Below are 20436 nucleotides of genomic sequence, written 5' to 3'. Positions count from 1 at the left end.
GCCCACGCCTAGGGAGGGGATTACTTTGATCTCAGAACCTAAACGAGAGCTTGCCCAGACTTTCCACTGATCGCCTCGCAGAAATTTTAGTTGATATTGTTAGGGGCCGCGCGAACGCAGGCCCCCACTACCACAAATTATGACGTAGACTCTCCCACTTGGGGAGATCTTAGGCGAGCACCCCTCCTAAGTGCAATGGAGGTCACTAGCCTAGGCCATGGACCTTGGTGATCATCCATCGACCCCGTCCAGGTAAGTATGTGTAAATGGTGGCCATTGGTTCTTATTTATAGTACGTAGTTGGGTTTATTGAGTTATAGCTTTTCGATGTGGGACTAAAGCTGGGGCAGGTGAATGTTGCGAGCTCGCGTCCAAACACGCGGCAGCGCCAAATAATTGTTGTGTCGACACATTTCCCTACATTTATCTTACCATTATCTGTGCTAGTATAGTAATAACCTCTTGATCTTGATCAATTTTTGTTGTACATAACGTTTTTATTTATTTTTTATTTTTTAATATTTTAATCAAGATTTTTCTTTTTTCTTTTTTATTATGAAAAATATATATTTCACATTACAACGGCTACTATCAATGCTTCTCATTGATTATATGGATTGAAACTTGAGAGTCTATAAAAAGAAGCATATCAATACAAGGGTTGGTTAATATTGCTATTGTGAGATACTAGTTTATAGTATTATTTTACATGCAATGAATTTTGATATGAAATTTTGGGATATGAGATTTGAAGGAAAGTTTATAAGAACTCGAAATCAACCGCAGGTAGTTTAGTTATATTTCGTGTTAAAATAATAATTAAGTAATTAAATTTATATTTTTTTTCAATCTCTTATATCAAAATAGTGATTTAACATAATTTAACCGTGAAGTTCAGCAGTAAAATGTTGAAAATCATGCTTAGAAAAAAACAAAAACAAAAATGTTGAAAAGCAGAGTGGATGCGTAGGTGACTGAAAATTCCACTGCACAACTTCACCATCGCAGTCACGGCCAATTCCAAGAATAAGACTCATATATATTCCAACTGCGTCAGTAGAGATAAGGTTTATTTCTCCTGGGTAGCATTCAAGTTATTGCTCTATTTTTTAATAGCTTTTATGTATTTGCTTGGTCATCAAAATCGTTTGAGCAGCTGGTGATTCCTTCACAAGAAAGTCTGCATTATTGGATTGTTTCCACTTTTGGGTACTACCAAGTTTCCTCAAGGTTTCTCTCTCCATTTTTTTTTTCTCCCTGGTAGTTGATAGTGAGGAATATATATTTGAAGTTTTGGGTTTTTTTTCTTCTTTCTTTTCAAAATGTTGAAATATGGATTCTTGGACTCCTTATCATGTCAAATTAACTGACTTTTTTTTTTCCTCAATGTTGCTATTGCTGTTGCTCTGCTTATTGTAACATTGTTGGTTGTTGAGATTAAGGCATAGTTCTGGCGTCTGGTGGTTCTTTGTCAAAATTCTGCATTATTGGACTCTTTCCACTATTGCATACTTATATACTGGCTCTTTTTATGTATACTGGCTACTATCTTTTGATATACACTGGCCTATGATGGTGATGCAAATGAGATTTTTAGAGTCTGGTGATGCTTTCAAAACTTTGCACACTTGAACTGTTTTTCTGGTCGGTCCTTGAAGTTCCTAGCTTTAGCTGTGTTTTCTGCTCGTCTTTATGTAGATTGGTTCTTGATTTTTGACATAAAGGCTATCTGGCATTTGGAAGATCTGCATTATTTTTGGTCTTTTCAAATATTGGGTACTTTCCTTTTCTTTTCTTTTTGGGCCTTTGGCCTTTCCTTTGTTTTGTGCTCTGTTAATGTTCGTTGCTTATAGATTTTGTGCTCTTTTGACCCAGCTTCTGTTAATTTTTATGAAAAAATACTTATTGCTTGCTGTTTCTATTAGTGGGTTCGTGCTTGAATTTCTAAGCTATAATTTTGTTTTGTGCTCTACTTATGTTTATTTTTTAAATATGTCTAGAAGATATTTAGCTTTTGATATGTGTTTACTTTTTTTGTTTCATTCTCTTTTTCCCTCTTAAACACACAATCTGCTAACAGTATCTTAGCTATTCCAATGTTTTGTGCTCTCATAGCACTTTGAAGTACTTTTGTGATTTCAGTTCTTACAATGTTTGAGATCACAGATTGATCTTCGCAGAACATCCTCGTACTACTCAATGTAGATTCTTTGTAGATCACGTTAACATTTTGTAATGACGCCAGACATAAAGTTTCGATTTGTTCTATGAATTTTACTTATAAATAAGGGAAGAAGAAGTTTTCTTCTGTGAAAAAAAAAATGCGAGATATCATTTTCATGCTGGTCTAAGTATGCTCTTAATATTTCTTGCAATTTATATTGGACTGCAATTTATGTCTCAGTAGTTTTCTTTCCACTCTTTCACATTTTTTTCTTTTTTCAGCTTGCAGTTTAACTAAAAACATAACATGGAAGAAAAGTGCGCAATCAAGAAAGATGTTACTGAAGTATTATCTTTTTGAATTAATGCTTTTAATGTTGCTTTTGCTCTCATATTCCAATTTTGCTGGCGAGTTTCCTGTTTTGGGTAGTTAATAGGCAATACCCCAATGGTTTATCTCAACCATATTGTGGATGGTTGTGTAACTCGTATTGCTGCCAAGCTTGAGATGATGGAACCCTGCTCTAGTGTTAAAGGCAGGTATTTAACTGCTTTACTTTCTTTTCATTTTTTATGTTGATCATATTTTGCTTAGTATCAAATATAGACATACAATAGGGTCAGTTGACAGATGAACTCGTTATCTGTCTCCTGGAACTTTCCTTTTCAATTCCTAATCCAAAAACTTATTTTGCTAATACAAAAAATGAAAAAACAGAAGTCCACTCAAGATTGTTCACCCGGCTAAGCAAGTAGGCTTTATTGGGAGTGCAATTAACTGCTCTACTGGCTGGGGTTGAGTGACACTAAATTTGGTTTGTCTAGGCTTTGAAGACTGGAGGTGGATATTCAATAACTACCATTATTTACCTCTTTAAGAAATTTTCAAAGGAAATTTTACCAAGTTAAAATATATTATAAAGCTTAGAATGAATTATGAACGAGCGACTAATGATGTGTTTTGGTCACTAATGGAGGGTCTTTCTACAGTTCACTTTTTTCAACTATTGAATGGTGATGATGGGCAAACATCATATGTATAGTAGTTTCACAACAAATAGGTCCAATGTAAGGAGTGCCCAAGTTATGTATATTCGATAATAGTTTCTAGGATTTTTCATTGTTTCTTAAGCATCATACTCACATGAAAAATTTAGCAACCAACTTGGTTGTTTCTATAGAACATATTGATATGTGGAGTTTAGTGGTTAGACAAGTTCAAACTTGTTGAGAACTTACCAAAGTTATACTAGTTTGGAGTAATGTGATTGTAGTATGTCGTTTGCTTTTGTTAATATGTGGTTTGGAGATAGGGTGCATGGAGTACCATGATCACATCCACAAATTATTAGTCTACTTTGAAGTGGACACCTAGGCATTTTCTTCTCCACGTAGGAAAGAACTCCTTAGCCGACTTTGGCCTCTTCCTTGGTAGTTGACCTTTTTCACTTGCTGTATATGTATATATATAGCCTCAATTGATTTCAGACACAAAGAAGAGAGTGTGTGGAGGACCATTGCCTAGAGAAAAATAATACTCTTCATCATATCTCATGATTAGGGAATTTAAAAGCAAAAGAAATTCTGTCTTGATTAGAGAATGAGATTTGGGTCTATTGGGGTTTTGATTTTAAGTGGTTATTCACCACTATTTTGTACTCTATTTTTGGTTGGTGGATTTTTTTATGATCATCTTCGTTTGTGGCATACCTTACATTGAGGGAGCAATGTCTTGTAAGTGATTGTTTTGTGTTATTTGCTGTGATTGTGATTAATTGCACAACAACTCTTCTCTGAATATAAACATATAAAATTCTATCGGTACTTGAAGTCAACTGCCAAAGTGGGCACTGACATGTATGTTCAAGTTTTACACTTAAAACTTGACCCATCATGTAGTGCTGGAAGCAGGATAAAATCTGGCATATGCAGTTTGCGAGCAAGCAGCAAACCAAAAGGCGCATTAGCCTCTGCTGGATGTGTGCAACCAGCAGGCGAAGTGGCAGCTAGCAAAGAAGTGCTTTGCAGTGCTGTGCTTCAGTTGTAAACCTTATTCTGTTGGGACAACCAAGTCAAGGATGGATTAATCCTTCTAGCCTCCAGGTAGGCAATCAACTAAGTGTCCAAGTGAGTATCTTGTGTAAAGGACCTTGGTCCTCGTTTGTACTCAATCAGTTGAGTTTAAAGTTCTCTTGGTAAAATGGAAATGCCCAATTGGGTGTCTAGTTGTGGCTACATGATCTGCAGTCAAATGCTCACTAGTCTGTAAGCAAATATCAGTATACTTGGATTTGCTAGAACATATGGTTGGACAAAAAATTGGGCAAACCTAGATTGGCTCAATTATCTCCAACTGATGGTAGTAATATCTTGGGAATTAATAAGCCTACTTGTTCATCTAAAGGTCACTAACAGTAAAATCGATCATTTATAAGACCTTAAATTCCTGCTTTGAACGATACTTTCATAGAATTACAAATCCTAATGAACTCAGGAATTGCCCATTCTTTTAAACTAGAATGACAATTTTCTGTTTATGGTTAAATTAAAATTAGTTTTAATTTTTTATTTTAATGGGGATAGAAGTTACACGTGTTTGAATAGTCAAATCTGTTGTTGAACTTTTTGGCATCAAATGTTCATCAATTGTCATGTCATATCTGGTATTTGATTAAAATTATATGATTTTTTCGGTTTGCTTTCATTTTCAAATGACAGTTCTCTAACTCTACGTTTGCATGCATGTACATGTAAAAGGCATGCATTTGATCCAAGGAATTGGTGCTGGTAATATCCCTACTGCTCTGGATGTCAATGTGCTTGATGAAGTTATTCAAGTGAGTCTGGAAACCATTTTATTGGCATTCAATTTTATTTGATATGTAAAATGATCTGCTTGGTGCTTAAGTTTCATGAATTAGTGTTGTATTTCTAGTGGAAAGTATCAGCATGATTAGAACACATTATTTATGGGAAATGCAAGTACCATGGTGCTAACTCATTCATCAGGAGTTAAAACTTGACATCAATAAATAATGTAATCATTATGCATGAGTGGATTTTGGATATGAAAGGCAGAGGACCAGACTCTGTGAATAGGATGTTAAGGAATTAACCTAAGGGGGTTTTTTTAGTCATCAAAGTCTTAGGAAGGTTGTCGTTTTTCAAGTTAGTTTGTTTAGTCCCACATTTTGAGTTCATTTAAGTTGTGCTTTCTTGGGGATATATCATCTGGATATGAATCTGCTTTATGAGGCTTGGCTTCGGTCTCAATTTCTTCAGGGAGTTTAACCTACACAATGGGTTCTTTCTGGCTGCTTTATGAGATATATTCTATAAAAGAAAAAACTAAGACTTGTTTTTGATTCAGGTTCAGAAAAGAAAAAAGTATCTGGAGGACCTTGTTTATATTTGTTATTTTGTGTCTGTTATGCAAGACATGGATATGAAATTGTATACCTTTCCAATTAAATCGGTCATCCTCTTAAACCAATTTTTGGAATGGCACTTCTGAACTGAATATTTGCATGACTTTAATTATTTGGTATTCAATGAAAGAAATGTTTTTGGAAAAGATATGAATTGATCATACAAGAGACAAGTTTGAGCATATCATATGTCTGAGTCCTGGGGACAGGTCGGACGTTCTATTTTCTTCGAATTTTCAGGCCTTGGACAACTGTTCACCTCTAAGAAATAAAATAAAAGAAGAAGAAAAACATTAAGCAGGGACTGTCACATGTTTAAACAAAAGTTGCATATTTGTGTGATAGTTACTCGAACCAGTTCTAATTCAAGCCTAAGGTCACACATATGTTATTTATTTATTTTTTGTGTGTAAATCTTCTAAAAGTGTACTGCAAGTGCCTGCTATTTTGTTTTCATGGAAGTATCTATAATCTTATCTCTGCTAGCTGCAAATGAAAATATGAATTTCCTGTTTCTGACTCCTGATGTTTTGGTGATCTTTCAGGTTTCAAGTGAGGAAGCTATTGAAACTGCCAAACTGCTTGCCTTGAAAGAAGGCTTGCTGGTAAAGTAGTTTCTTAAGATCAGCTGTAATGGTTCTCTAGGAACTTTTTACATCCAATTTTGTTAACAAAATAATTGCATGAGTTCTTTTGTTGCAGATCTTTATAATATTCCATCTTTAAAAAACATGTTGGAGCATGTTTTTTGCAGGTGGGGATCTCATCTGGTGCTGCAGCAGCTGCTGCTATAAAGTTAGGAAGGAGGCCTGAAAATGCTGGAAAACTCATTGTTGTAAATCTAAATGCTTTCTTCAAATTGCTCTAGAACCTCTTACATATGAACTTTGTTATCATCATTATGATAGTGTGCTTAGGTTGATTTAGTTCGTACTTCGCATCAGAATCGCTATAAGTATCTTTTAGACAACTCTCTGCCTGCCATAGCATATTCTAGGATTCATATTCCTTCCATTATTTCATTCTCAAGCTAACTGCATTCAGTATGCCATGCCGGTTTACATGTTCAGAAAACATTGTTCACCTCATGTTGCAGAATGCAAAGATGTCTTGAATATTATAGGTATCCTCAAACTGATAATTACTTCACCTATGGCCTTGTAGCCTTGTCGTACTTCTCTCATGTAGGGAGGGGGTTTAGAATCCAACCCACCATGGATGTGGAATATGTGGGGATAAGGAATTCTTCTATCAATTGTTTTTTGTTTAAAAGAAGAAGGGTTAATTACTTCTGTGGAGATGCTGTTTGTATGGCCATAAAATCATATTTATCAATTTTTTATATTGGCTATTGGATCATCTTATTGCTTATCTCCCTTTAAGTTCAAACTCTATCCACAAAAGGTTTTTTAAGACAAAGATCCCTAATTTTGTAGGATTTTTTAAACAATTTTAACAACAAAGTTATCTGCTCATATTAATTTTAACTAACATGCTCTCCGATTGCTGAGTCCAATGAATGGATGGATCGAGACGATAGGACCTATCCAAAATGAAAATTGTAGAGGTAGGTAGGTGGTTGAGTGGCCTGAGCGGATCGTTGGGAGACATGGTTGGAAGTGATGGAGATTTGGTGGGAACAGCAAGGGTCTCAGTGTAACTAGGAGCAATGTTTTGACTTTCAGGGAGATCAAGTGGATAAGGCAAGATGGGGGAAGGAGGTTTAGGTGAGTTGTAGGCAAAGGGAAAATGATCATAAAGGCAGTATTCCTTTTGACTGTAAGGATAATTGAGGAACACAAACTGGGTGGCAGGAGGGTCAAATTTGGAAGGATTTTGCGAGCGAGTGGAGGCAAAACATAGGCATCCGAATACCCACAAGTGATTATAATTGGGTTGGGTATTGTACCATTTTTCATAAGGAGTCTATTTGGACAAAATGGCAGTGGGTGTTCTATTGATCAAGTATGCAGCAGTCAAAATCGTGTCCCCCCAAGAATTTGGTAGGCATATTAGCCTGGAAGAGTAAAGCTCAAGACACTTTAAGCAGATGCAGTGTTTATGTTCTGTTGTGGATTGCAGACATAACTGGTCTGATGAATAATTTCTACTGCAAATGATTTTAACATTTGCTGAAAATTGGTTTTCTCACTACAAAAAACTCAGAGCTTATTAACGTGTCTACAGTACTCGAATTTTTTAAAACGTCACCATTTAGTGACGTTTCAGCAGGTTGCACATCACTAAAAACTTTAGTGACGTGTTAAAATTGACACGTCACCAATTAGTGACATGTTAAAATTAAAACGCCACCAATTAGTGACGTGTCATTTTTCCACACGTCACCGATTGGTGACGTGTGAGATAGTAACACGTCACTATAAGTAAAATAATACAAAAACTCCAAAAAAAAATAATAATAATGAAAAAAAATAATAATTTAATGACGTTTTAATGTTTACACGTCGCCAATTGGTGACGTGTGAACAGTAACATGTCACCAAATTGTTTAAAAGAAAAATATATGTTCTATTGGGGAAAAAAATTGCAGATTTAATGACGCATTTCAGTGACATGTCACCAATTTCGTGACGTGTGCTGTTCATGCGTCACCAAATTGTTTACACGTCACCACTGTGTCGACGTTGCAAACTAGCATGTCATAAGGTGAATAAAGAACTATGAGGTGAATAAAGAACTGTAAAAGTAGGTGGGTCATAGATTTGTTCCACAGTAAGTAAACCCACATGCATAAAGTATAGTCATTCACAATGATTAGAAAATAATGAGCTCTAGTAATAGAAGAAACGCGATAGCTACCCCAAATATCAACATGCAATAATTCAAAAGATGCAGCGATAGAAATGAAAATATGTATAAATTCAAGTCATGTCTGTGATATGCTCAATGTAATGCTCGAAAGAAAACACCGAAATGTTACCTCACGGTGGTCGACAACACAACCGTTGGAGGTTGAGCACAGCGGCCTGTTCTGGATGTACTAAGACCTTGCGTGAACAAAGACAAGCACGGGTCATGCTTGCTTATCACGTTCAGTAGGTATTTGATGTCTTTCCTTGCGGTGATGATTGTATCCCGTGATTGGTCGTCTTTCTTAACATAATTTGCCGACACCATGCCTAGACAAACGTTATGTCGAGTGCTCATGTAGGTTCTACTGATTCAATAGTTTATTTCTTAAAAGGTTGGATGAAAGAAAGATAGGAAAATGGTGATTAGGCATTCTCTAGAATTTTACAAGTTTGCATATGCAGAATCCTGTCCCATTAATTATTTAATTCAATTTTTGTTTTCCATGCAGGTCGTCTTCCCCAGCTGTGGTGAGCGTTATCTATCTTCTCCCCTCTTTGATTCCATCAGGCATGAAGCCGAAAACATGACTTTTGACTAAGGTGTTACCGAATAAACGACCTAAATTCACATAATTTGAAATTGTAGAACATCTTGATCTCACTGCACTCCCTGGATACCTGAAGAAATAAAGATATAGATTGTTTTGAAGTATGAGCAGTAATTTTCATGAACTACAAGAATTTTAGTTCTAATCTTTCAGGTTGGAAGTATCAATTAAGGATATTTTATCAAAAAAATTTCCATAATGGTCAAATTTTTAAATTTGTAAAAGATTTTTTTGAAACAATAAGCGTCAACTCTTTAAAGTTATAAATAATTTCTGAATATAAAACCAATTCATTTTATTTCACTAATGAATTGAGCTCTATCTAATTCATTTCATCAATAATGAATTGTATTCAAATTGATCAATTCAAACAAGATCAGGTTCTAAACAGTGTTAACAAAATTCATATGAGGTTCTAATAATTAGTAGAATTTGTATTTTTTTTTTTTAAAAAAAATAATAATTATTGGTGTGAATGAATATATGATGCTAATATTGTGGACCTAAAGATGCATAGCATACACCTTGGAAAATGTATGAATTCAGTTCAACCCGTGAACTCGACAGGTTAAGATTTAGATTAAATGGGGCAACTTGTTTATGACTTGTTTAATAAAGGTGTTACACGGGTTAACTTGCGTGTTCGTGTGTTGATTTGTTTATGTAATTTTTGGGAAAACTTCACTAAGCCCCCTTGAACTTGCGGCCGATTTTGCAGACCCTTCCTGAACTTTCAAATCTCTCATTTTGGACACCTAAACTTCTATTTTCTCTCACTTTGGACCCATCCATCAGTTTTCAACGTTAGATTAAACAGTTTAACTTTTTTATACCCATTATACCCCCACATTAAAACTACACCGTTTTGGACTTCAAAACTACAACACTCACCCAGCCCAAAACGACGTCGTTTTTGGCATTAAATTTTTTTTTTTTTTTTTTTTTAAAGCAAAAAATTTAAATTAAAAAAAAAAAAAAAAAAAAAAAAAGAAAAAGAAAAGAAGGGGGGAGAAAGATCGGGGTGGCTAGAGCCACCCCCTGGCCGTCTAGGGGTGGTCGAACCACCCCCATAGCCAAGGGCCACCCCCTTGGCCAAAAAAAAAAAAGGGGGGATTGGGTGCATTTGGGGGTGGTCCGGCCCCCCTCCCCCACACCTCTCGTTTTTTTTTTTTTTTTTTGCCTTTTGGGGGTGGCCCCATGGCCGGTATGGGGGTGGTTCACCAGCCACCCCCTTGGACAAAAATGGGGAGGTCCGGCCACCCCATTTTGGCCAAGGGGTGGCTCCCGATCTCTTTCTCCGGTTTTTTTTTTTAAAAAAAATATTTTAAATATTTTTCATTTTTTTAAAAATAAAAAAATATATATATAATTTTAATGCCCAAAACGGTGTCGTTTTGGGCTAGGGTGGGTGCTGTAGTTTTGGGCATTTTCGAAATTTCAAGTGGGCTGGGTAGGGGTATAATGGACATAAAAAGTCAGACGGTTTGACTTTAATGTTGAAAACTGATAGAGGGGTCCAAAGTGAGAGAAAATGGAAGTTTAGGGGTCCAAAATGAGAGATTTGAAAGTTCAGGAGGGGTCTGCAAAATCGGCCGAAAGTTTAGGGGGGGCTTAGTGAAGTTTCCCCTAATTTTTTTTAAGTTTAATTGACAATTTTACTCGTAACCTGGGAACTCAACATAAATACAACACGTAGTTTTAAGGTTAAGGTTTAGGTTAAACAAGTTTGGGTCATAGGTTACTCGTTTAATAAAAGTGTCGTGTTCGGATTGACACGAACATGACACGTAAACCCATTTTACAACGAAAAATGCTAGGAGTCAATATATATATTCGACTCATATTTTTCTACAATCAATCATTAGATTTGTAGATTTATGTGGACTTTACATAAATTAATGGTGGACTCCACACATCTAATAGTTAATTGTAAAATAATATGAGAAATTTATTGACCCGTAACATTTCCCTTTTGCAAGCCTTATGGAAGTGTATGGTATTAGGCTTCAATGCTGTCGTTTAAGCGCATTTAAGTAACGGATAAGATTGAGCCTTTCGAGATCTTAAAAAAGTTACTTTTAGTTTTTACCGGCAGTCTAGTTTAACCATGGTTCAGCAAGACTGCAAGAGTGACTACTCCACGCCCTCCATCTCCGTTTTCTGATCTCTCCAATCTGATTGATTAACGTGGCAATCTTCTGAGAAGCATCTTTCTTTCAGACATGGTTGTCCAAGGCAGTAATTAATGGTAAAAATAGACAGGCCAATCACCAATGGCAATGGCAATAGTCTGCTTCCAATTCATGAGAAAACAACTACATTAGCTTGTGTCTGTTTGACAAAAATTAATGAACCAGCCCTCCTCCAGCCTCCATGCATGATGATCGTACCATCTGGAACACGTGTGTGATGATGCAATTATGCTTATTGACACATGGTAAAATGGTAAAAATGAGCTGGAAATTTGTTAACCATCTGGCAGTCGGTTGATACAAGTGGATGGAAGTTAGTTCAGTTTAAAGTTTGTTATTTATTTGTTTTCATTCTCAAGCTGAATCTTCTTCACCTGGGTTTGCACACTGTTGCTCTGAAACAGAGGAGCATGCTCTGTTAATATATACAGACTCACCTCCCCGAGATGCACCCGATCGATGGATCCCCACAAGCGCCGCTTGCCTGACAACAACATGAGCCTCCACGTGTTTCGTCTCCACCAGCACAAGCACCGCTTGCTTGACAACAACATGAGCAGCTTGCCCATTAATTTCTCAATCGTCTCGGGCTTCTCTCGAGACGCCATATCCTGGCTGGGTTAGTTTCTCAGTCTTCTTTAAACCCATGGCCTCATCACATGAACATATATAGCAGAAATGCTCAAAAAGCAAATCAATATATCTTTCTATTCTTAGCTGGAATACGTCTTGTCCTGATCTGGTTTGGATCAACTCCAACCCACTTGAGAGTTATCCAACTCTTTAGTAAAGATAAATTTTTGTAAAATGCATAGCTCTTGCGTGATATAATGGTAAAAGTATTTTTTTTTAAGAGGGTTTATGTTTTAAGTTGTTCTTATTTATTTATTTTATTGAATATTAAAGTATTAATTTTATTTTTTTATAGCTTAACTTTTTAGGAAACGGGATAGTTTAATATAGTATTAGAGCTAAATGTCTTGAGTTTTGTTAAATCACCTTCATTTAAATTAAATATTTCACGCTTAATAAAAATAGAGTTTGAGTTCACACGTAAAAGGTAGTAAAGTATTAATTAAATAATTAAATAATTGTAAGAGGTGTTTGCCAAACAAGCCTTATTCCACAATTTTTTTGTGGCTCTGTTTGTGGCTGAGGAAGCAGAGAAGGATGAGCTGCTGACCAGTCAAATGCTGGTACATGATAAGTCCAGTAGTATTAGCTCCATGTACTTGAAGTTCTTAACACAAGAACTATTTAGTGCATGAAATTTCTTAGCTATTTCGTTGTTTTGTGCCCTCTGCATGTTTGTTTGTGTAGATTTGGTTCTGTTTTCTTTTTTTTCTTTTTTCTTTTTTGATGAATAAGAATCAATCTACTAAAAAACCAAACAATCAGTACAACTCACCAGAACATATCTGGAACGCAAAGAACAATTGAGCTAAACATTGAGTGCTTTTTGTCATCTGCTCATTCATTATTGGGGTGTTTCAAAAATGGAATGCCTTTTCTTCTTCTTTTTTTGTGCTTCCTCACCTTCCGATGGTTATTAATATTTTCTGCTCTCTTGGAGTGGAACTTCAAATAATTTGTGCTGAGAAATCTGCACATTACTCGACTATTTCTGGTGCAAGTGCTCTCACTCTTTCACATTTTTCTTTATTTGCTTGCAGTTTTTATCTGAAAAGATAGCATGGAGGACAAATGTTCAATCAAGAGAGATGTTACTGAAGTATTCCTTCATCATTGGAACTAATATTCTTTTCATGCTTCTTTCTCTCAAATTCAATCTTGCTAATGGTAATTACTTGGCTTGTGCAGTTGATAGGAAATACACCAATGGTATATCTCAACAATATTGTAGATGGTTGTGTAGCCCGTATTGCGGCCAAGCTCGAGATGATGGGACCCTGTTCTAGTGTTAAAGACAGGCATATAACTTGTCATAAATTGATTGTATTTTGCTTAATATTAGAGAATCTCTAGTTTAGACTATGTAAACATTTGGATATAATTTTTGGCATGCATGCAGGATTGCGTACAATATGATCAAAGATGCAGAGGATAAGGGTCTGATCACTCCAGGGAAGGTTAGTTTTGAGAATTCTCCATATCTACAGATGCTTCTTCAGTTTTGGTCATACAGATTATGGAGCAGTTAACTAACATGTCCTCATTCTTGACGGCAAAAGACTGTCCTCATTGAGCCAACTGGTGGAAACACTGGCATTGGATTGGCATCCATCGCAGCAATCAAGGGTTACAAAGTCATACTGACCATGCTTGCCTCAATGAGCGTTGAGAGAAGAATTGTGGCCAGAGCTTTTGGAGCTGAGGTGTACCTTACAGATCCAGCAAAGGGCAATGATGGGATTTTGGAGAAGACCAATGAGCTACTAAATAAAACTCCAAATAGTTATATGCTTAACCAAGTTGAAAATCCTGCCAACCCGGAGGTATATTCTTTGAGTTAGATATCTTGGAGTAATGTTATAAGTCCTCGTTTAGTCTTCTTAAGGTCTTCCAAAATGTGATATGACTTTTAAAATCACCGTTGAATTTGAGAGGATCATTATTGAATTTTGATCTATTAGTAATTTTAAAATCCACTTCACATTTAGGAGAACTACTTATAACATTACTTGATATCTTGTAATATGGATAGATATAGTTGATAGTGTTAACTGATGATATCATATTATTCTATCTTTGTTCAGATCCATTATCAAACCACTGGCCCAGAGATATGGAGAGATTCTGGAGAGAAAGTTGATGCCCTGGTTGCAGGGATAGGTTCTGGGGGTACGGTAACTGGTACAGGGAATTTCCTCAAGAGCCAAAATCCAGAGATCAAGGTCTACTTGTATACGTGTTTGAAGTAATGTTATTTAGTAAATTGGTACAACTCTTAGATAACTGAGATGATATCATAATGAAAATCAACATTTGGATCAAAAAGAGTTTATTAAAAAAAAAAAGAAAAATCAAGGATTAATTTTCACTACCACATAATCCTAGTTATATATCAGTTTGTTAAATAGCATTTCTATTTTGTTTATTCATCTTGTTTATGTCTAGGTGTATGGGGTAGAACCAGTTGAAAGTGCGGTCTTACATGGAGGACAGCCTGGTCAGTTGTACATGTCCTGAATTCTTTTCTCTTGCTCAGTGCTGTTGCCCATCTTGTGTAATCACTTCCATAATTACGAAAAAAAATCCTAGTAAATTGTGAATTTACTTGTTCTAATAAGCTAGAATGACAATTTATCCATCATGGTTCAATTCAGACTAATTTTTGAAATAAGAATTTGAAGGCATAGTCTTTTTCTTTAATGCAGATATAAGTTGCACATGTAAGAGTTGGGTTGCATAAAATGTTTTTTTTAGATGGAAATATAAGCTTCTTTTACTAATCAAACTAATTACAATACAAACAAAACTATCCAGTAAAAACTGGGTCCCCAGTTGCTAAAAACCAGCAACTTCAAGCTCAATCAACCTACTCTCAGCCTCAGAGCCAGCCTTGTACAGAAACAGACCTTCTGCAGAATAACACTAAAATGCAGAAAAACACTATCAAGTTTTACAACTACTCTTGCTCTACAAACAACCAAACATTACTTAGACATTAACCATTATCATACCAAAAGCTTCAATCAGCAGCTTTTACATAGAATCACTCCACTTTTGCAGAATATTATACCCAAATCACTCTTTATACTCTATACTACTGTATAAATGTTTCATTAATTGTCTCATCATGTAATTATTAGTTAATTCTTTCATGTGCATTAATTTTCAAATGAGAGTTCTCTAACTGTATACATTGCATGCATGGAAATCTCATAGGCGAGCATCTGATCCAAGGAATTGGTGCTGGTATTATCCCTGCTGTTCTGGATGTCAATATGCTTGATGAAGTTATTCAAGTGAGTCTTGAAGACTGGAAACCATTTTATTCTCCTTCACTTTGATTTCACATGTGAAATTACTTGCTTCTGCTATAATTTTTATAAGTTATTATTGAAAACCCTTGTGATAGTTTTATGTATGGTGCAATCATATATTTTTTAAAGGAGAACTTTCAATAGTATTTTCTTTGTGAATCTTGTCAAGGTATAGCAACTAGTGCCTGCAGTTTTTTACATGGCAATATTTCTGATCTCTCTGCTCCGTGCAAATTCAGAAGTGGATTTCCTTTCAACGACTCATGATATTTTGGTAACTTTTTCAGGTATCCAGTGAGGAAGCCATCGAAACTGCTAAGTTGCTTGCCTTGAAAGAAGGCTTGCTGGTAGGGTAATTCTATAGGAACTTTTGCACTCCATTTCTAGAGTAATTTTTTTGTTCTCCTTTGCAGGCGTTTATGGCTTTCCATTTCTATGCTGAATGTGGTACCATGTTTTTTGTAGGTGGGGATTTCATCTGGTGCTGCAGCAGCTGCTGCAATAAGGTTAGCCAAGAGGCCGGAAAACACTGGAAAACTGATTGTTGTAAGTCCAAGTGTCTTCTTCAAATGGAGATAGAATCTCAGTTGCACTTCCTAATCTCTATTATGATGGTCAGCTTAAGTTGATTAATTAACTTCAAACTTTGCATCAAATAATCCCCCTAAATATGTTGCATAAAAAAATATTTAGGAAAAGTCTATATACTTCCCATAAACTATCACCAAATTTACAATTTACGATGTCCTCCGAACTTTAAATTAAGACAACGTCCCTTCCAAACTATCAAAAAAAAAGCATCAATGTCCTCCTAAGTTAGAAAAAAGATAAAAACAACCTTAAAGTTTAGTCAATAAGACTAAACTATTCCTATAAATTCGGAAAAAAAAATAAGAGAGGGGGCTGAGCCATCCCAAACAACGTATGAAGGTGGCCAAGCCACCCCTCCGAACCACTTGGGAGTGGTTCAACTACTACCCCAAACCAGTTGGGTGTGGTCTATCCACCACCCCTAAGTGTTGAGAGTGGCTCGGCCATCCTAAAGGTTTTTTATTTTTTTATTTTTTTAAATGGTGCTTTTGTCATTGCGGATATTAACAAATTTTTAGTAGTTCGAGAAAAATACTATCCCATAAAGTAAAGTTTAGAAGGACATTATTTATTTAGTAATAATTTGAGAAGGATAGTTAAACTTCTCTCAAAAAAATATATGTATATATGTAAAAGTTGTCCGTTACTTTTTCAAAGCTCTTTATAATGTTATCGAGTAATGACTTGTCATTTCACAAGTCATGGTGCCCCAACCTTTTATGACTTATTTTTTTATCTCTTTCTTACATTTTTGGTCTCACACAGTAGAATTCTTCATGGTGAAGCTTGACGGACTTGGGCCACTATACATTGAAGACCCCAAATTCGGTCATTGTGTGAGAAGAGGCAGTAACTTCGTGTGTGGTAGAAAGAAAGAAAGAAAGAAAGAGAGACTTGACTTACAGATAGAAAAAGTGCATTAAAAAGTTTAGAGAATTAAGAGAGTATATATATATTTTTTATTTAATTTTATTTTAATTGAGATTTTGGTGTATTAGGGCTTTTAGAGTTGAGTGATTTTTTCTGTACTCTATTTTTTGATAGTGAATATTTCTTTCGAATCGCCATCACCAATAAATGTTGACTTATTAAGCCAAACCATTTAAATCTTGGTGTTTTATGTGATTGTGTTATTTTATATTTTGCTATTTTCCGCTTCATTGAGAATCCCTAGAATTATTTATGGATGGATTTTCAAATGAAATAAGAAACAGTAAAACAATGGCTTCCAAATGTTTTAATTCCAGTAACAAAAAAAAAAGATTATAGTAATCTGCATTGTGCTGAATCCAATTCCATAAACTAAAATGTTTTATTTTGTTTGGCATGCAGGCAGTTTTTCCGAGCTGTGGAGAGCGTTATCTGTCTACTGTACTCTTTGATTCCATTAGGCACGAGGCACAAAACATGTCTTTTGACTGACGTGATAATGAAATGAACAATGAACATCAGGAAGTGATGTATTTATGTGCTGCATGCTGTCTAGCAATCTGAAATAATGAGAAAACCTTCACTATAATTTGCTTGGAGTTGTTGACGAGATAAACGGTTTGAGAATTTTACCAATAATACGTTAATATATATATTTGAACATTACTTTAATTCAAATCTTAAGCTAATAGGTTTAAGTCTAATTAGGTATTTTTTTGTCTTGGACACGTTCGCACAAGGGAGAAGAATATTCAAATTAATGATCTATACTTTATAGTAGACATCATCAGTTGAGTGGTAGTTTGAGGGAGATGTACGTGTGATCTTTTTCCAAATATTTTCTATATTAATTATATATAACTATCTTGCTAAAAAATAGGACTTGAATGAAATTAGAGCAATTGGAATAAGTTTTCAATTTTCATACAAAAACCTAATATTTTCTATATTAATTCATGCATTATGCAGCTAGGGTGAAAAATTCCTGGGCTTTTTAAAAGATAATTTAGGGTTGAGATGTTATACAAGCAATAAGACAAGCATAGCGTCTAATTATATCAAAAGGGCAAAAAAAAAAAAAAAAAAACAGAACAGAGACAAGTGATTATGTGAAGAAAAAGAAAATGGGCTGAGTCACACAACCAAAAGAAATACATAAAAACATGTGGGTGGATGTTTACAGCTTTTATAGACTAGGTTAACTATTCATCAAGTAACACTAAGTCACTTATTCTTGCACCACACGTGCCTATTAAACGAAAGAAGAAAAAAAAAAAAAACCTAAACTTGCACAAACTTGCTTATTAAAAGAAACATACATATAACTTGGCACTAGAGAAAATTGATAAGCATGTATTACATAAGATATCTTGCTCATGCGTGTGCACATTTGTATCCATGAAGACCGAGATTCCACGTGGAAACATCTCAAACGAGCTTACCAAAACAATCTACATAACAATATGCATTGTTATCCCAGCAAAGCTTTACGCATTTATCCACAATCCGGTTGAAATTTTTTATTGCAGCCCCACTAGGTCCAACCCGACCAATTTTAGCAAGAAATTTTTCTATAGCTCGACCAAACTTGCTAGGATTGATAGGTAACCCAAAGCACTTGAAAAAAAAAATAGTACAACACTCCTTTATTTCATAAGCTTCTCTCCAACGTTTACATTTTTCAACCGTGGTTTCAGCGCAATAACGTTTGCGATCATTTTCAGGTTGAAAGGATTGAAGAAGACGAATGGGGAGTGAAGTGGGAAAGAGAGAGGGAGGAGTAAGAACATCGGCTTGAGCTTTAAATACTACAAGGATAATCAACTCCATCACCAAAATCATAACGTTTGCGATCATTTTCAGGTTGAAAGGATTGAAGAAGACGAATGGGGAGTGAAGTGGGAAAGAGAGAGGGAGGAGTAAGAACATCGGCTTGAGCTTTAAATACTACAAGGATAATCAACTCCATCACCAAAATCATAACTTTTCCCAGAGATTTCTTGGCCATCGGTTTCTTGGTACCACTTAAAAGAAGTTCTTGTTTGTAAGTTAAAATGAGAAACAATATATAAGGACTAGACCATGTAGCATTATCACAATTGATTGGCTTGACACCATTTGAAAAATGTATTTTAGATTGGATGTCCGACATTTTATTTAAGAAAAACTTCTTTATTCCTACAAATCTTCTTATTCAAAAAGAGGTAGCTTTTTAAGGATTTTGGCTTTGAAATATCTATTTTTTCACTTGACCAATTGTCGGTTCAAGTGATATGTTTTAGCGACAGACAAAAGGTTTGACGAGATTATTTAAGAAATTAATATGTGATTCTTAACAAAATTCAAGTAGACTCCTAGAAAATAGCAATTTTAAAGAATTGAGTGAGCACTCATTACATGCAAGATATTAGATCAAAGCCTCTATTTAAATCGTAATTTGAAAGAAACTATTGGTCTGAAAAAAGTGAAAAGCACTAGTATTTATTTAAAAAGGACGGAGATACTATTTCACCAATCAAATTTGGTATTTGTTTGGCCAAGTGAAGAGGTATAATTCATTGTTCTAAGAATAATAATTTTTCCCAAATCAAGATTTAATAGCATTTTTTTTTGTACTTTAAAGGCATTTTTTTAAAAAGTCATGCCTCTTAACTTGGTCACGGGCTTTCATAAAAGCTTTAAGCAATTAGGATGTAATTTTGGGAAGCAAACTTGTGTTTTCTTTAAAGATTTAAATTGGTATGTATTTGGCCAACTGAAGAGGTATAATTCATTGATCCAAGAATATTAATTTTTGGCAAATCAAGATTTAATAGTTTTTTTTTTAAAAAAAAAGTCATGCCTCTTCACTATGTCACGGGCTTTCATAAAAGCATTAAGCAATTAAGAAATAATTTTGGAGAGCAAACTAGTGTATTCTTTAGAGAATTAAATTGGTATGCGTTTGGCCAAGTGAAAAGGTATAATTCATTGATCTAAGAATATTAATTTTTGACAAATTAAAACTTAGGGGTAATTACCTTTTTTTCCATCAACTACAACGCATTGTCACTTTGCCCCCATAAACTGACAACCCTACTGTTCGACCCTATCAAACTACAATTTTGTGTCCAAAACCTCAATTTCATCAGTCAAATGCATTAATTCAGACGGTCAACCTATCACGTGCGTCCCACATACCATCTTAAAATTTTATATCCCACTTTTACCCACAGTAGGATTGTCAGTTCATGAGAGCAAAGCGACAATACGTTGTAATTGATGGGAAAAAAATATAAGATAGAAAATTTCAAGATGGCGTGTGAGGCGCACGTGACAGGTTGACCGTCTAAGTTAACGCTTTTGACTGACGGAATGAAAGTTTTGGGCACAAAATGGTAGTTTGATAAGCTCGGGCAGTAGGATTGTCAGTTCATGGGGGTAAAGTGACAATGCGTTGTAGTTGATGGAGAAAAAAGGTAATTACCCCTAAAACTTATTTTTTATTTTTTATTTTTACTTAAAAAAAAAAAAAAGAAAAAAAAAAAAAAGAAAAGAAGAAGTCATGCCTCTTGGGTCTTGGCTAGGTTACAGGCTTCCAAAAAAGCTTTAAGCAATTGGGAAGTAATTTTGGGGAGCAAATTTGTGTATTCTTTTAAGATTTCAATTGGGATTTGTTTGGCCAAGTGAAGAGGTATAATTCATTGATCTAAGCTTATTAATTTTTGGCAAATTAAAATTTGACAATTTTTTTTTACCTTAGAGACCTTTTTTAAAGCAATGTC

At 35.1% G+C, this 20436-nt stretch overlaps 2 protein-coding genes and 1 non-coding gene across 12 annotated transcripts; 2 read left to right on the top strand and 1 right to left on the bottom strand.

The window, feature by feature from the left end:
• Nucleotides 1-99: 99 nt before the first annotated feature.
• On the bottom strand, nucleotides 100-260 carry LOC132173133 (U1 spliceosomal RNA). The gene has a single exon (XR_009439233.1). It is a non-coding gene; the product is annotated as a U1 spliceosomal RNA (small nuclear RNA).
• Nucleotides 261-970: 710 nt separating this feature from the next.
• Nucleotides 971-9106, top strand: LOC132168789 (bifunctional L-3-cyanoalanine synthase/cysteine synthase D1). Of its 5 annotated transcripts, none has more exons than XM_059579832.2 (7): nucleotides 971-1230; nucleotides 2453-2509; nucleotides 2594-2699; nucleotides 4921-5000; nucleotides 6137-6196; nucleotides 6346-6426; nucleotides 8914-9106. In XM_059579832.2, exons 2-7 carry the CDS (start codon nucleotides 2471-2473, stop codon nucleotides 9001-9003), a joined length of 456 nt encoding a protein of 151 aa, XP_059435815.2. In that variant the 5' UTR covers nucleotides 971-1230; nucleotides 2453-2470; the 3' UTR covers nucleotides 9004-9106. The 5 variants fall into 5 exon arrangements, with proteins under 5 accessions (XP_059435815.2, XP_059435816.2, XP_088367684.1 ...); XM_059579833.2 differs by having other exon boundaries at nucleotides 2446-2481; XM_088511558.1 differs by having other exon boundaries at nucleotides 2446-2509.
• A 2730-nt stretch (nucleotides 9107-11836) lies between these two features.
• On the top strand, nucleotides 11837-17255 carry LOC132168788 (cysteine synthase-like). Of its 6 annotated transcripts, none has more exons than XM_088511550.1 (11): nucleotides 11837-12037; nucleotides 12878-12936; nucleotides 13026-13135; nucleotides 13237-13294; nucleotides 13397-13660; nucleotides 13922-14059; nucleotides 14283-14334; nucleotides 15054-15133; nucleotides 15439-15503; nucleotides 15617-15701; nucleotides 17079-17153. In XM_088511550.1, the coding sequence occupies exons 2-10, from the start codon at nucleotides 12898-12900 to the stop codon at nucleotides 15654-15656; spliced, it is 846 nt and encodes a 281-aa protein (XP_088367676.1). In that variant the 5' UTR covers nucleotides 11837-12037; nucleotides 12878-12897; the 3' UTR covers nucleotides 15657-15701; nucleotides 17079-17153. The 6 variants fall into 6 exon arrangements, with proteins under 6 accessions (XP_088367676.1, XP_088367677.1, XP_059435808.1 ...); XM_088511551.1 differs by lacking the exon at nucleotides 17079-17153 and adding an exon at nucleotides 16508-16649 and having other exon boundaries at nucleotides 15617-15697; XM_059579825.2 differs by having other exon boundaries at nucleotides 11838-12037; nucleotides 15439-15498; nucleotides 17079-17255.
• The last annotated feature ends 3181 nt before the right edge of the window (nucleotides 17256-20436 follow it).

This window comes from Corylus avellana, chromosome 1 (genome assembly GCF_965113065.1).
Source record: "Corylus avellana chromosome 1, dhCorAvel1.hap1.2, whole genome shotgun sequence".
NCBI classification, from domain to species: domain Eukaryota; kingdom Viridiplantae; phylum Streptophyta; class Magnoliopsida; order Fagales; family Betulaceae; genus Corylus; species Corylus avellana.
Note: the sequence above shows the minus strand (reverse complement) of the source record. Positions and strands in the feature narration are given on the sequence as shown.

What these genes read in the sequence shown, in the direction of transcription:
- LOC132168789 (XM_059579832.2), top strand. Translation starts at nt 2,471, where the DNA reads ATGGAAGAAAAGTGCGCAATCAAGAAAGATGTTACTGAA. An exon ending in TCAAGAAAGATGTTACTGAA is followed by an intron (nt 2,510 to 2,593) that starts GTATTATCTTTT and finishes TGTTTTGGGTAG; the next exon opens with TTAATAGGCAATACCCCAAT. An exon ending in ACCCTGCTCTAGTGTTAAAG is followed by an intron (nt 2,700 to 4,920) that starts GCAGGTATTTAA and finishes TACATGTAAAAG; the next exon opens with GCATGCATTTGATCCAAGGA.
- LOC132168788 (XM_059579825.2), top strand. Translation starts at nt 12,898, where the DNA reads ATGGAGGACAAATGTTCAATCAAGAGAGATGTTACTGAA. An exon ending in GTCTGATCACTCCAGGGAAG is followed by an intron (nt 13,295 to 13,396) that starts GTTAGTTTTGAG and finishes TGACGGCAAAAG; the next exon opens with ACTGTCCTCATTGAGCCAAC. An exon ending in TGCTTGATGAAGTTATTCAA is followed by an intron (nt 15,134 to 15,438) that starts GTGAGTCTTGAA and finishes TAACTTTTTCAG; the next exon opens with GTATCCAGTGAGGAAGCCAT.